The following is a 13,599-nucleotide window of genomic DNA, read 5'->3' on the forward strand; positions in this document are numbered from 1 at the left end:
CATAAAGGAGTTATTATTATATTTTTAGGAATCTTAAAGTTGAACTCCTAGGCACTAGCGGCTAAATACATAAATGGGAGCTGTTTACATACCAAAGCATTTGTATTTCTGTTCATCCAGTCCTTAGATTTACACAGCACAGCCCTGCCTGGTATGGGAGGAGATCTAATTTTCTCTCTGCAGTTCAGGAACACTTTGCAGGTCTTGTCCCCCCAGCTTGTGACTGGACAGTGAATAGAGAAGCAGCAGACTGATGATCTCATCTGTTTTTCATTCTGCTATTGTCTCTAATCAGTGTGCTAAAAAATGAACATCATCTGACTAATGACAATGTTCTTATCAGTATGTGTGATTATTTTCTAAAACTTTCCTTCTTTGCCTAATTTGTAATTATGTATGTGCATGGCATGCATGTTCTGCTTAGAACTGCACTGTGGTTGTGTCTTTCAGCACCTTCCCATCTCTTTATTTCTATATGTACCTGGGACAGCCATATTTGCTTATTACATCCCATTTCAGAACAAAGGCTTAGGCAAGCCACAGATGATGTGATTTTCTCCAGTGTTGATGGGGGAATCCCTCCCACAGAGCTACTGTGTTCTCCCAGCAGGGGGACACGGGGAGAGATTATTTCTAATGGCTATAATTGCTGGCAATAATTGCATGTAAAAATCCAACGTGTTGGTTGAACCAAAGTCATACAACAATTGAATTGGGTACAGTTAGTCTGCCAATAGATAGTTCAACTCTCTGCTGGTTCCTGCTGATCTGGCTGAGATTCGAACAATCTATGGGCAGCTTTAGGGCTCATGTACACTGCAACTGATAAACTCACATTTAGGAGCTGTTCAGCGTTTTTTTTTAGCAGCCCCTGAACTCACCCTAATGTTTTCCTATGTGTACACATCTTCGTTTACAGTCATTTACAGGCATTTGAGTTTACAGTCTTTTTTTTTTTTTTTTAACGCAGAAAACTTGCGTTCAGCAGTCGATTTTATCAGCGTTTCAAATGCAAAACTCTTGTAAATCGCGTTTATAAGCGTTTGCGGCTGAATTTTTTTTTTTTTAACTCTTCCAGTTCCCAATGCTGTTTAGAGCCTTTTTTCATCATGAAAAATGCATGCAAAGCGTTTTCAAGGTACTCAGGTGGACAAAACACTGAACACAGAATGTTCCTATCAAGCTTGTCACACATTGTAATGACCAATTCACACCTCAGACCTCTCCCACCCTTGGAAACAAAAGATATGTTAATGACCATTCACACCTCAAATTCCTCATGAAGACCCCCTACCAGGTGACCTTAATGACTCACTCCACCAGACACCTTCCCACCCTTGGAAACAAAAGAAATGTTAATGAGCAACTCACACCTAAGCTAATCTCAACACATACTGCTGTCTTCTTCTACTCTCTGTATTTCTCTGAAACAGTCTAAAATAATTAATAATTTACCACTTTTCAGTGCATTTTGGGCATTTGGGAGGTTCTCCTGTGCTTATCTTTAAAAAACGCTTCTAAATGCAAATGCACATAAACGCGTAATGCAAATGTGGCTAAACAGACGTTTTTTAACCTATGTTTTTCCAGCAGTCAGTTTCCATAGTTCAGAAGTGTCCCGTGTACATAGGGCCTTAGTGTTGCTGCACAGGGGTTGTGACTTTCAATTCCTTCCCCTCTTTAACTACTTGCCAGCCGCAGATAGCCGAATGACGGCTACACTGTGGCCGGCCAGTTCTGGGAGGGCGTCATATGACGTCCTCCCAGAACGCGCTTTCCTGCGCGCCCCTGGCGATCTCCGTGATCGCTGTGTCCTACGGACACAGCTGATCATGTGATGTGGTAAAAGGCCAATCACAGCGGCCTTTTACCATGTGATCAGCCGTGTCCAATGACACGCTGATCCCGGGAAATGTAATTGCTGGTTCTCGGCTGCACTTTCCTCACGCTGTCAGAGCTGGATGATTATTTTATTTCATTTATACGTCTGGATGTTAGTGCACTACACATTCTTGGTTTAACTACTTGCTGATCGCAGATAGCCAATTGATGGCTTCACTGCGGCCGGCCTGTTCTGGGTGGACGTCATATGACGTCCTCCAAGAATGCGCTCTCCTGCACGCCCCTGGCGATCTCCGTGATCGCTGTGTCCTATGGACACAGCTGATCACGTGATATTGTAAAAGGTGAATCACAGCGGCCTTTTACCACGTGATCAGCCGTATCCAATGACACACTGATCACCGGGAAATGCAATTGCCGGCTATCGGTTGCACTTTCCTCACGCTGTCACAGTGTGAGGACAGTACTGCCGAGAACTGGCAGTTGTCAGAGCAAGGATCGGCACCGATCATCAGGGCACTGATGATCAGTGCCCTGATGATCGGTGCCCAGCAGTGCCGCCCAGCTGCGTCCAGCAGTGCCGCCCAGCTGCGTCCAGCAGTGCCGCCCAGCTGCGTCCAGCAGTGCCGCCCAGCTGTGCCCGTCAGTGCCGCCCGTCAGTGCCGCCTCATCAACGCACATCAGTGAAGGAGAAAAATTACCTGTTTGAAAAATGTTATAATAGAAACAAAGAAACTTATTATTTTTTTTTTAATTTTTTGCAATTTTTTTGTTTATAGCGCAAAAAGTAAAGTGCCCAGTGGCGATTAAATACCACCAAAAGAAAGCTCTATTTGTGAGAAAAAAATGATAAAAATTTCATATTGGTACAATCTTGCATGATCGCGCAATTGTCAATCAAAGTGCGACAGAGCTGAAAATTGGCCTGGTAAAGAAGGGAGTATAAGTGCCCGGTAGGCAAGTGGTTAAACATGCATGGGACAGTCATCTTTGGCCTTTGCATATGCAGGATCCGGCTTAGCAGTGCTACACAGTGGCTATGGTTTGCTTATCCTGAATAGGTGAAGATCACATCAATCATTTTTTTCTGTTAATGTGAACCTTGTGGGTGACATCCCCTTTGTTATCTGGGAAAAACTGTTATCTTGGCTTTTTCCAGATATCTGTGTAAAGTCTAGAGCTGGCCATATACTGTTCGAAACTCATCCAATCCAGCTAGTCCTCCCCCACTTCACAGAAATGGATTTAAACAACTTCTTTTGAAGGAGCTTGTCTCCACCTTTTTAGATGACCAGTTTCTACAGCTGGATTCCGCTATCAGAATACAATGTCCTGGTGGGCAGTATTCCTCCTTTGTATGGATGGAGGCATCTGGCTGAACAAAAACTAACCTAGTTTGGCCAGGCTAAGCTTCTGTTTTAAGAGGAAAAAAAGGCAAATCTGATTTTATCTGTGCACCTAGTGTCTGCAGAGCCAGCCTGTGTGTTTTGTAAGTGGATCATGGCCTGTAATTGTGCCTTTCATTAATTCTGAACTGCATTATGACTACCCCCTGAAGACATACTTTAGAGCCGAAATGTGTGAACACCTGACCATCACAAGTGTATGAGCTTGTTGGACATCCCAAAACCTGGACATGAAGATGATACGCTAGCTGCTTGGCATTTCTCAGGGCAGATTTTCAGATGGTGACCCTAGTGGGCCATGTGTAAATATGTGCTGAAATGGCCATTTCTAGTAAATCAGAAGCCTGGGTGACAACACAAGAACACAGTTGACAAACAGGGTCTTCCTATAATAGGAAATGCCTGAACAATGGCCTTCATGACAGGATCACTAGGTGCCATTTGAATGAAAGCTCTAGATTTTAAAATATTGAATATTACATTATATTACTCTCTGAGTTAGTCCTCATGCACACTGGACATTTTTACAGCGGCTGTTTTTGGTTTGGATGTTTTTTTTTCTACAGCCAGTAAATCGGCCAGCATGTTATCCTATGTGTCCATGCACACATGGACTGTAAGGAATGTTTTTTGGCTGGAAAAAAAACCCAGGACTAGTGGGTTTTTAGAGGAGTTTTTTTAGCTGAAAAACCGACGTTTTTGGACTTTAAAAAATAAACCAATTTTTGGCCCAAAAAAGCTAAAAAAAAACGCAAACGTGGGAAAACGCCACTAAACGCTAATGCAAAAATGCTGAAAAACTCATGTTTTCAACGTCACTTTACACAGCTGACGTTACCAGCGTTATCAAAACACCCCGTGTGCATGGAGCCTTATGCTTGTTTTCAGTCTTTTTTATCTGTTCAATGATTACTAAAGGCAAAACTTTTTTTTCAGTTTTGGATAGAGCGGAGAGGGTTCAGACTCCCTATCAGGTTTTCATTGTTTTCCTGTGCCCCGTTAAGGAGGTTCACGCTCTCTTTTTGTTCTGTTTACCACTATTATTGAAAGAGAGAGTAAAAGAAAATCCCAAATTTTTGGTTGTCCGCAGAAAAGTAATAAAAGAGAAATCTTCCAATGGGGACACTAATTCTAGTGACCTCGGGGTTTCCAAGGAATTCCCTTAGTTTGCAGGGATTATCTCTCACTTCCTGTTTTGGCTATGGGACAGGAAGTGAAGGGAAATATTCCCAATGGGACACATGGCAAAAAAAAATGTGGGGGGTTGTAAGCCTTCCTCGCTCTATTCAAAATAAGAAAAAAAATACCTACAGTTCTACTTTCAGTATCTGTTTGTACTATAATTAGCTTTTGTATTGGAGTGTGAACTATTTCTGTCTGTAAGGGTGGCTCCGTTGCTTTGCTGGGGTCTCCTTTGAGTTTCCCTGACGGCGTGTTCCTGGACAGGTTTTTCTCCATCTGTGTGCTCTCTGGCACTGTGTAAAGGGCATGTGTGTGCATTAGGGCAGGTTGTCTTTCATATTGTGCCAGGTTGGTTGCCATGCTAGGTAAACGCATGCTCGGTGCGGTGCAAGGGGTGTGCATGTGCAGAGTGGCCTCTTGGGTGGTGTGTTAGGGGTGCTAATGCCTAGTGTGGCTGGGGTCCTCACTGATTTAGGGCATGCGTGTGCAGTGTGACACATATGAACCCTGAAGCATCATATAACCATTGCACAGTATGTGCTCCCTGACTCAAAGTTCAGGTGAAGTGCAGCACATGGGTGGCACAGCTTGGAGAATTTTCAAAATGTAGATGTGTTTTGGTGGAAACCGATGAGAAGTCATTTAACAGCTATGTGGAGCTAGAGGCGCAACATCCGTTCACACTGATGGATTAAAAGATTTTAGTGATTGGGTTTCTGTTAAATGTCTTTTTATTATTTTCCCCCTAATTCACAAGCAGATGGTAGCAGAAGAAAGCTCAGTCAATATATGTTCAGTTTGTTGGACTGCTTTACAGAGGAGTAGTTCTCAAACTGTCCCACCTACAGATCATGAGCACTGTGTCAGCACTGAAGGGGGACAAGTCTGGTGATTGTGCGTCCAGGACTGTGAACATGTTGCTTTTTGAAGTACCTTTAAGAGTATCTGGAGAAAGTTCACGTTCTACTTGTGGCAGGTGCTTCCTTCCTCCACCAACTGTTTTTCACTTCCGATGCTTCCATTGCCAGACTGTTCATGACACACCCAGCAGCGTCCAGATAATGCCGAGCTCTCGGCTCTACGTTCCAAGTCGTGTCCTCTGTGTAGTGTGCTATTATGGGCTTTACTTTCCTTGTATCGCAAGAGCCTGGGTGGCAGGTTTAGCAGGGAAATACAGTTGGTAAGTAGGATTTCATTTAACAAAAGTATCGGGAGTGTTTTGTAACCCAAATCTTATGTGTAGTTATTCATTTTTTTTTTTTAATTTTTCTTTTTTTATACTATTATTATTCAGGATTTATATAGCACCAACAGTTTGCTTAGTGCTTTACAATATAGACAATACAGCAACAATACAGTTCAATACAAGAGGGTTAGGAGGGCCCTGCTCCTTGGAGCTTACAATCTAGGAGGGAGGGGCTAGTGATACAAAATGTAGTAACTGTGGGGGATGGACTGGTAGGAGGAGTAGAAGATTCCATTGTTAGCTGAGGGCAGGATAGGCTTCCCTGAAGAGATAGGTTTTCAGAGATCAAAAATGAGCAGAGTAGGCGATAGTCTGATAAATTGGGGTAGAGAGTTCCAGAGGATGGGGGAAGCCCTGGAGAAGTCCTGGAGATGAGTATGGGAGGAGGAGACAAGGGAGCTAGAGAGCAAGAGGTCGTACGAGGAGCGGAGAATACGGTTTGGGTGATATTTGGAGGCAAGATCGGTGATGTAATTTGGAGCAGAGTTATAAATGGCTTTATACGTTATTAATGTTTTGAATTTTATCCGTTGGGCAACGGGAAGCCAGTGGAGGGATTGGCAGAGAGGGGTGGCAAATACAGAACGGTTAGTAAGGTGGATGAGTCTGGCAGCAGCATTCATGATGGACTGAAAAGGGAACACCCTGCGATGAGGTAGGCAAATGAGGAGGGAGTTACAGTAGTCAAGGCGGGAGATAACAAGGGAGTGGATAAGTTGCTTAGTGGTTTCCGAGGTTAAGAACGGCCGTATCTTGGAGATGTTGCGGAGGTGAAGTCTACAAGATTTGGACAGTGATTGGATTTGGGGCTGAAAGGACAGATGGGAGTCTAGGATTACACCTAGTACCCTGGCATGAGGGGAGGGACTGATGATTGTGTTATTGATCTTGATGGAGAAGTCAGGGGAGGGGGCACGGGCTGGGGGGAATACTAGGAGCTCAGTTTTGGAAAGATTGATTTTGAGGAAGTGGAGTGACATCCATGCCGATATGTCACTTAGTAGGTTAGTAATAACTTAAAGTGACTGTTTCATGAGGAAAATATAAGCTGCCATTTCTGCCCCTCTCTCCAACATGCTGATAGCTTTGCTATGTCTGGCTATACCACTTTTGGAGTCAGAGCCAAAGAGAAGCTACCCTAAAAACTTTTGATTAGAAGAGAAACTACCCTAAAAACCTTTGATTAGAAGAGAAACTACCCTAAAAACATTTGTTTAGAAGCAAAAATACTCTTAGGTACATTCAGTGCTGGTTCACACTGATGCAGTGCAGGATTTGCAGTGATTCCTCTGCGTTTACTGCGTCGCATCACAATTACACTCCATTCATGTGAATTGCTGCAGGTGTCAATGTTAACAACATCCCAAAAACAGGTTGCAAATTACAGTGTACCCATGTTTTCCAATTCCAGTGCAGCAAAGAAAAGGATCACGCACCTATTTTGTGCGGGTTCGGTGCGATTTGAGCCATACAATATGAATATTCTCAAATTGCAGAACAAAGATTCACATGTGATTGGAACAGGAATGCGGTGCAATTCCTGTCCAAATCGCATGTAGTTTCCCACACTGCATGAGTGTGAACCAGCACTTAAACAGAAAAGACCATTCAAGCTGAACTAAACCCATCAACTTAATGGTTTCAAAAAAGTTACATTCCATTCATGCCAGGAATGCTGATTGTCACATTTGCTTGTGTTCTCAACCAACCTGTAAAACCATCCAATGACTGGTGTTCTAACTGATCACGTGCAACATCATGGCAATTGCAGATCAATCAGAGGCTATGATGGCAGCTTTCTTGCCTGAAAACAATAGCAGGGTTTATTTCTGCTTTCAGAATATCTGATTTTGCCCAATTTGCACAACAAGAACCGCTTTATACATTGTACAATAAATACTCTACTCTAAATTTAATGAGTGAATGCTGATTAGTTCACACAGAATGATTGTACATGTAGTTCACAGCGCAAATTAACTATGCAATTTTTTTATTTTTTTTTAAATAATCAGGTCCCTTTAATATTGACATGTTGGTGAGGTGGTTGTAAGTGTGTTTAGTTTTGAGTACGGTTTACTTAAATTGGAACTAACGTCCTGCTGTCAAAAACAGCGAGCAGGCAGCTCTATGTTGCAGAAGAGACATGCAGTGTCTCTTCTGCAATAGAAGAAACCGAAATGCCTGCTTGCAGTCTTCTTTGAAATGTACACTGAGCTGCATAGGCACAGCTGAGTTTACTCTCCAGTGTGCAGCGCCTGTGTTCTGGAATGACTGTGTAGGCGCAATAAAGACAACCGAAGTCTAGCAACCAGCAGAAGATGCCAACGAGGGACACAGAAGGAAAGGTAAGTTTTTTTTTGTTTGTTTTGTTTGTTTTGTTTTTTTTGTTTGTTTTGTGTTTTTTGTTTGTTTTTGTTTGTTTTTTGTTTTTGTTTGTTTTTTGTTTTTGTTTGTTTTTTGTTTTTGTTTTTAGCTATGTTTTAATTTTTGCAGACTAAGAATTTTTTTTTCCAAGGTCTTTTTAAATTTCACAGTGCTCTCGTACCTTTGTAAGGCTGTGTTCACACTGCCATGCACGTTGGTGTGAAGCAGGGCCCTTCAGTCTGAATAGCACCCCAAGGCACCTTCTCAATGCATATGCATTGTTGTGCACTGCATTGCCAAAAATTCTGCATGTACCGTTTTGGTTTGTTAGCCTATGCAAAGAATGAGTTGCCTTAACGCAGTGCATATCAACGCACAGCATAACACGTGTGTGCGCAGTGTGATCATGTGAACCCAACAAGGTTAATAAGTGTTTAAAAAAAGTAAGTAAGGTGCATTACTTGTATCCATAGACCATTAGTTTTTCCACAGCAGGAAATGGGGTGCTTACGCAGTGCTGCCTGGCTAAGAACTGGCTGTACCCTTAGGCATGACTTGGATCTTCTCTTGATACTTTTGCCTGACATCTTTTACTAATTTGTGTTTTTTAGCACGTGTTACTATGGCAGTGACTGCTGGGAATGCCACTTCCTTTCCTATGAGTAACCACACCCGCGAGAGAGTAACCGTTGCCAAGCTTACCCTGGAAACTTTTTATAGCAACCTCATACTACAGCATGAAGAACGGGAGACCAGGTAATTCCTCACTGATGTCCATAGTAGGGTGTCCACACATTTCAGTTTTAATTTCTCCTGTGACTTCTTTTCTTAAAGGGTAACTCCACTTTTGTGGCAAAAAATGGCATACAGTATTCAATTGTTAAACAAGTCATATTGTAATTAAATGTTATTTAAAATCACCTTTCCTTTCACGTATGGTGTATGGAACCCCCCCCCCCCCCCCCCCCAGAAATGTAATTTCCTGCTTGTGTGATTGGCTCACTGATTTTCCCAGAAGTCTTCATTGAGATACAAGTCAGTTTTTGAGCATCCCCTGCAACAAAAATTAAATTTTTAGAGAGATGCTTCCAAAAATCCAAAATTACGTCTAAAGGGATGAAACTTCAACTTTCTTCATTAGAACCCTGCATGTTCAGTGACTGATTAATTGATTTTTAAGGTCACTCCCATTCACATTCACTTTGCACACAGACAAACAAACCGCTATTTCCTCAGAAGAACAAAAAGTAGGAATCTGCAAAGTTTGTTAAAATACTTAGATCACCCAGAGGGAAATGTTTTTTTTTTTCTCAACAAAAGTGGAGTTACTCTTTAATTCAGTTACCTACTTCCTGAAGTATGTGGCAGTGGTTTTTACTTGGATGCAATTAGAATTATTTGGATCTAAATAGTTGCAAAATATCAGTCTGATATGAAATGTTTTGTTTTACTCCATGTACTTTTGTGGATTGCGAAGAGTTAATTGTCTTGGGGCACATTCAAATCTGTGTGGTGGGGATGCATGGGAAAATACAACATCGGCATTTATTCTAAAAGCTTTCCCAACACGTTCTGGCCAGCTTGCTTGACACCATTCTGTGTTGGAATGAAGTAACTCCCATGCGCATGCATGGGAATTAAGTCATCCAGGCCTGGCAAATGAAGAAGCCAAAATCTCTGAACTTTGAAGAAGATGGATGCCCCAGCGACAAAGGGGAGCGCTGACATTGCCTCACTGCAGAAGATCGCTTTGCTAGGGAAATCTATCATAATGTGCAAATATGCTGTTCATGCTTGTACATTATAGGAAAGTCTCCGGGGGGGCCCAAAATTTTGAATTTAGTCTGGTGTTTTGACAGTACAACAGCTTGGGGACCTAATTTTTCTTCACTGTAGTTATTAAATACAACTTGGTCATCTCCTCATCTCTAACCTGTGATCAGACAATAAGAGAGCACTGAACAGGTGAGGACATTGCTCACCTGCTGTCAGGGTGTTCCTTAAAAGCACATGTGCATGCAGCAAAGTGTGATTAGTTCAGAGTGCCGCTTTCCCTCTTCAAAGGTGACTACTGCCATACAGGAATTTAACAGAGGGTAATATCAAGATAGAGTCAGGTACTAGCTACATGTGAAAATGTATTTATGGAAATGTATTAGTTAGTGGTTTTATATCTGCCTGATGTTCATCATTAGGGCTCATGTACACTGCAGCTGCTAAACTTATGTTTAGGAGCTGTTCAGCGTTTTTTTCAGCAGCCCCTGAACTCACCCTTATGTTTTCCTATGTGTCCATGTACACATCTTCATTTACAGGCAGTTGAGTTTACAGTCGTTTTTTTGAACGCAACAAACTTGCGTTTTAGATGTTGATGTTATCAGCGTTTCAAACGCAAATCGCATTTATAAGCGTTTAAAAATTTTTTTAAATCCATGCTGTTCCCAATGCTGTCCAGAGCCTTTTTCATCGTGAAAAATGCATGCAAAGAGTTTTCAGGGTGCTCAGATGGACAAAACACTGAATACAGGATCTTCCTATCAAGCTTGTCACATATTGTAATGACCAATTCACACCTCAGACCTCTCCCACCCTTGGAAACAAAAGATATGTTAATGACCATTCCCACCTCAAATTCCTCCTGAAAACCCCCTGCCAGGTGACCTTAATGACTCACTCCACCAGACACCTTCCCACCCTTGGAAACAAAAGAAATGTTAATGAGCAACTCACACCTAATTATCTCAACACCTACTGCTGTCTTCTTCTACTCTCTGTATTTCTCTGAAACAGTCTGAAATAGTTAATAATTTACCACTTTTCAGTGCATTCTGGGCATTTGGGAGGTTCTCCTGTGCTTATCTTTAAAAAACACTTCTAAACGCAAACACGCATAAACGCGTTATGCAAACGTAGCTGAACAGACTTTTTTTAACCTACATTTTCCAGCAGTCAGTTTCCATTGTTCAGAAATGTCCCGTGTACATGGGGTCTTAGTTTTTAGTTTTTTTTGAAACCTTAATGAGGGTACCCTAAAATGTAAGATGGACAGTTACTTAATGCAGAACTAAACCCTCCTATCCTTTTCAGCCAAGGAAGCTGCCATCTTAGCCTCTATTTGATCTGCAACTGCTGTGGTGCTGCACATGTGAACAGTTTTGACACCCGCCATTTGTTGGTTCAACAGTTCGGTTGAGAGCACAAGCAAATGAAACAGTTAGGGCTTGTTCACACCATGATGAAGAGACATCAGTTTTTCTGCATGGACACAATAAAATCAGCTGTGCTTTATGTGCCCTGTTCACACCACAACACTAGTATCGTGCAGATTTTGTTCTGCGCAGGAATCTGCAACGTGTATAAAACTCATTGAAACACGCATGAAAACTGATGTAAACTGATGTCTCTGCAAGTGAAATCTGCACATCAGTTTCATACACGTATAGTGTGAGCAAGCCCTTAAATCGATGGGTTTAATTCTGCTTTGATGCGTTGGTTACCATTCAGAGCTAAAGTGTGATGTTTAGATGGAATGAACATTTAACGTTTAATATGCTTTCTTTGCTTGAAGGCAGAAGAAACTGGAAATTGCCATGGAAGAGGAAGGATTGGGTGATGATGAGGTCAGTTATTTATAATTATTTGGCTTATTTCTGTCCCGTTACAAAGTGTTTGTTTTCAATCCAACTCATCAGGCAGTGAGTAATTGTTGAGCTCCACCCTGAAATGTCATGCTAGTCTTTTCAATCGTTGCCACCAAAGAGTCAATAAATGGACAAATATCTCTGCCAGTTAGGCACAATGTCTGCATATGCTAAGACAGCACAAGGCTCTACTAGTCCATAATTACACAAAGTTTAAAGCTGACTTGACTCTATTACTGTACGGAGAGGATTATTTGAAAATCCATTTACCAATGTATCATCAGAAATCGTCAATTTATTCGTTTTCTGTTCAGACTGAGAACTGTAGTTATTTTCTTTACTTTTTCTGCCCTCTAGTGTTATAATAGAACTCTGCAAGAATGTTGCACACTAACTAGTAACCTCCAGCAGCTGTTCATTTTTTTTTTCTTTTCTTTAAGTTTCTTCTCTAATCTGTTTTTCACGAAGATTCTCTAAATTTTGCTATGATTGAGGTTTAGTTTTTCTTATTGATAAGACCAATCCTTTTCATTTAAAAATGCTGTATTGCAGCTAGGTTTTTCAAAATTGATTGATTTTTTTTTTTTTTAATTAGAAAAGGCTTCGGCGCTCACAGCATGCCAGAAAGGAAACGGAATTCCTGCGGTTGAAGAGGACCAGACTGGGATTGGATGATTTTGAGTCACTCAAAGTCATTGGTCGGGGGGCATTTGGAGAGGTTAGTTTTTCATGGATGTTGCAATTTATAGCAGACATTTACTGAAATCATTTACTTTATAGAGGAACTGAACTCTTGAAGCTGTATCCAACAAAACACAGGCAAATTGCAAGTTGCCAGTATTGCCTGTGGTCTCTCAGAGTTTGATAATTGCAATATTAATAACTTACCATGCCTTGTTCTGCTCTGTGTCTGTCACCTCTGTAGAGGTAGCCAGCTTGATAGAAGAAGGGATTGACTTCCTCATATCAGAGCTGGCCATCTAGTGACTAGTAGGCCAGTACTCCAGAAGCAGCAGGAGAAATGGAGGAAGCACAGATCAACAGAATGGATGAAGCAGGGACTTGCACTGCACAGCTTCCTTTCCATCACGGAGAACAATTAGCAGCACAGTAGTGACATAATAAATCTCACTTCAAATTTCTTGAAACTAGCAGTCGGGGGCAGCAGTGCCTTAGCTCTCAAAGTGCAGACATACAGCTATGAGGCTGTAGACACAGGATTGCATAGGCACTCGCATACCAGGAAGTGCTCTCCTTTTTTTTTTTTTTTAGAAGGAATTCTAGATAAAGGTACGTTTTTCATGGTACTGCTTAGAAAAAAGTAACATTACTAGATGCTTCCATTTCCTATAGCAAAGCCAACCTTCATTTTTTGACTTCAGGTCCACTTTAACGGTCATACTGCAATCCATAAAAGTGTGGTAGAAGGGCTTTTGGGACAAACTGCCAAGCTAAACACTTTATAAGCTCTTCCGCAGAGATTGCATATATAAAGATTTATAAAATAGAACTGAGCATGAGAAATCAGATTACATAGACTACACAGAGAGTCACACTGGAGTGACAAGCCCTCCCTTTCATTTAAAAAGCATACAAACATTACTTGACATTTTTCATCATGTTTTGCAGCAGATTGTCATGGATGCATGCACATTTAATGTTTGTATGCTATTTCAGGTGCGTCTAGTTCAGAAGAAGGACACGGGACACATCTATGCAATGAAGATCCTCAGGAAAGCGGACATGTTGGAGAAGGAACAGGTTTGTACAAAACTCAAACTTTCTTGTCTGTCTTATCTTCTTCCCTGCCCAGATATGAGTCATCTACCTATAGTGCAGCTTCTAAATATCCATCCCAGCCCATGATTTAGTTTGAATGGCGGGGAAAAGGTTGATTTAAATTCCAACGCCATCCAAA

The 13,599-nt window shown here is 41.6% G+C and overlaps 1 protein-coding gene across 3 annotated transcripts in view; it reads left to right on the forward strand.

The window, feature by feature from the left end:
• LOC149434870 (serine/threonine-protein kinase 38-like) overlaps positions 1-13,599 on the forward strand; it is a 72,940-nt gene that overhangs the window by 41,100 nt on the left and 18,241 nt on the right. For 2 of the 3 annotated variants that reach the window (XM_089663282.1, XM_089663284.1), the window contains exons 2-5: positions 8,652-8,796; positions 11,609-11,660; positions 12,277-12,399; positions 13,359-13,442. In XM_089663282.1, the coding sequence (XP_089519408.1) occupies positions 8,663-8,796; positions 11,609-11,660; positions 12,277-12,399; positions 13,359-13,442 (393 nt within the window). In that variant the 5' untranslated portion in view covers positions 8,652-8,662. Of the gene's footprint in view, positions 1-5,497; positions 5,611-8,651; positions 8,797-11,608; positions 11,661-12,276; positions 12,400-13,358; positions 13,443-13,599 lie in introns of those variants that run through there. The other variant, XM_089663283.1, reaches the window with a different exon arrangement.

Source organism: Staurois parvus, unplaced genomic scaffold (assembly GCF_062004578.1).
Source record: "Staurois parvus isolate SC_StPar_1 unplaced genomic scaffold, SC_StPar_1.0 ptg001648l, whole genome shotgun sequence".
Lineage (NCBI taxonomy): Eukaryota > Metazoa > Chordata > Amphibia > Anura > Ranidae > Staurois > Staurois parvus.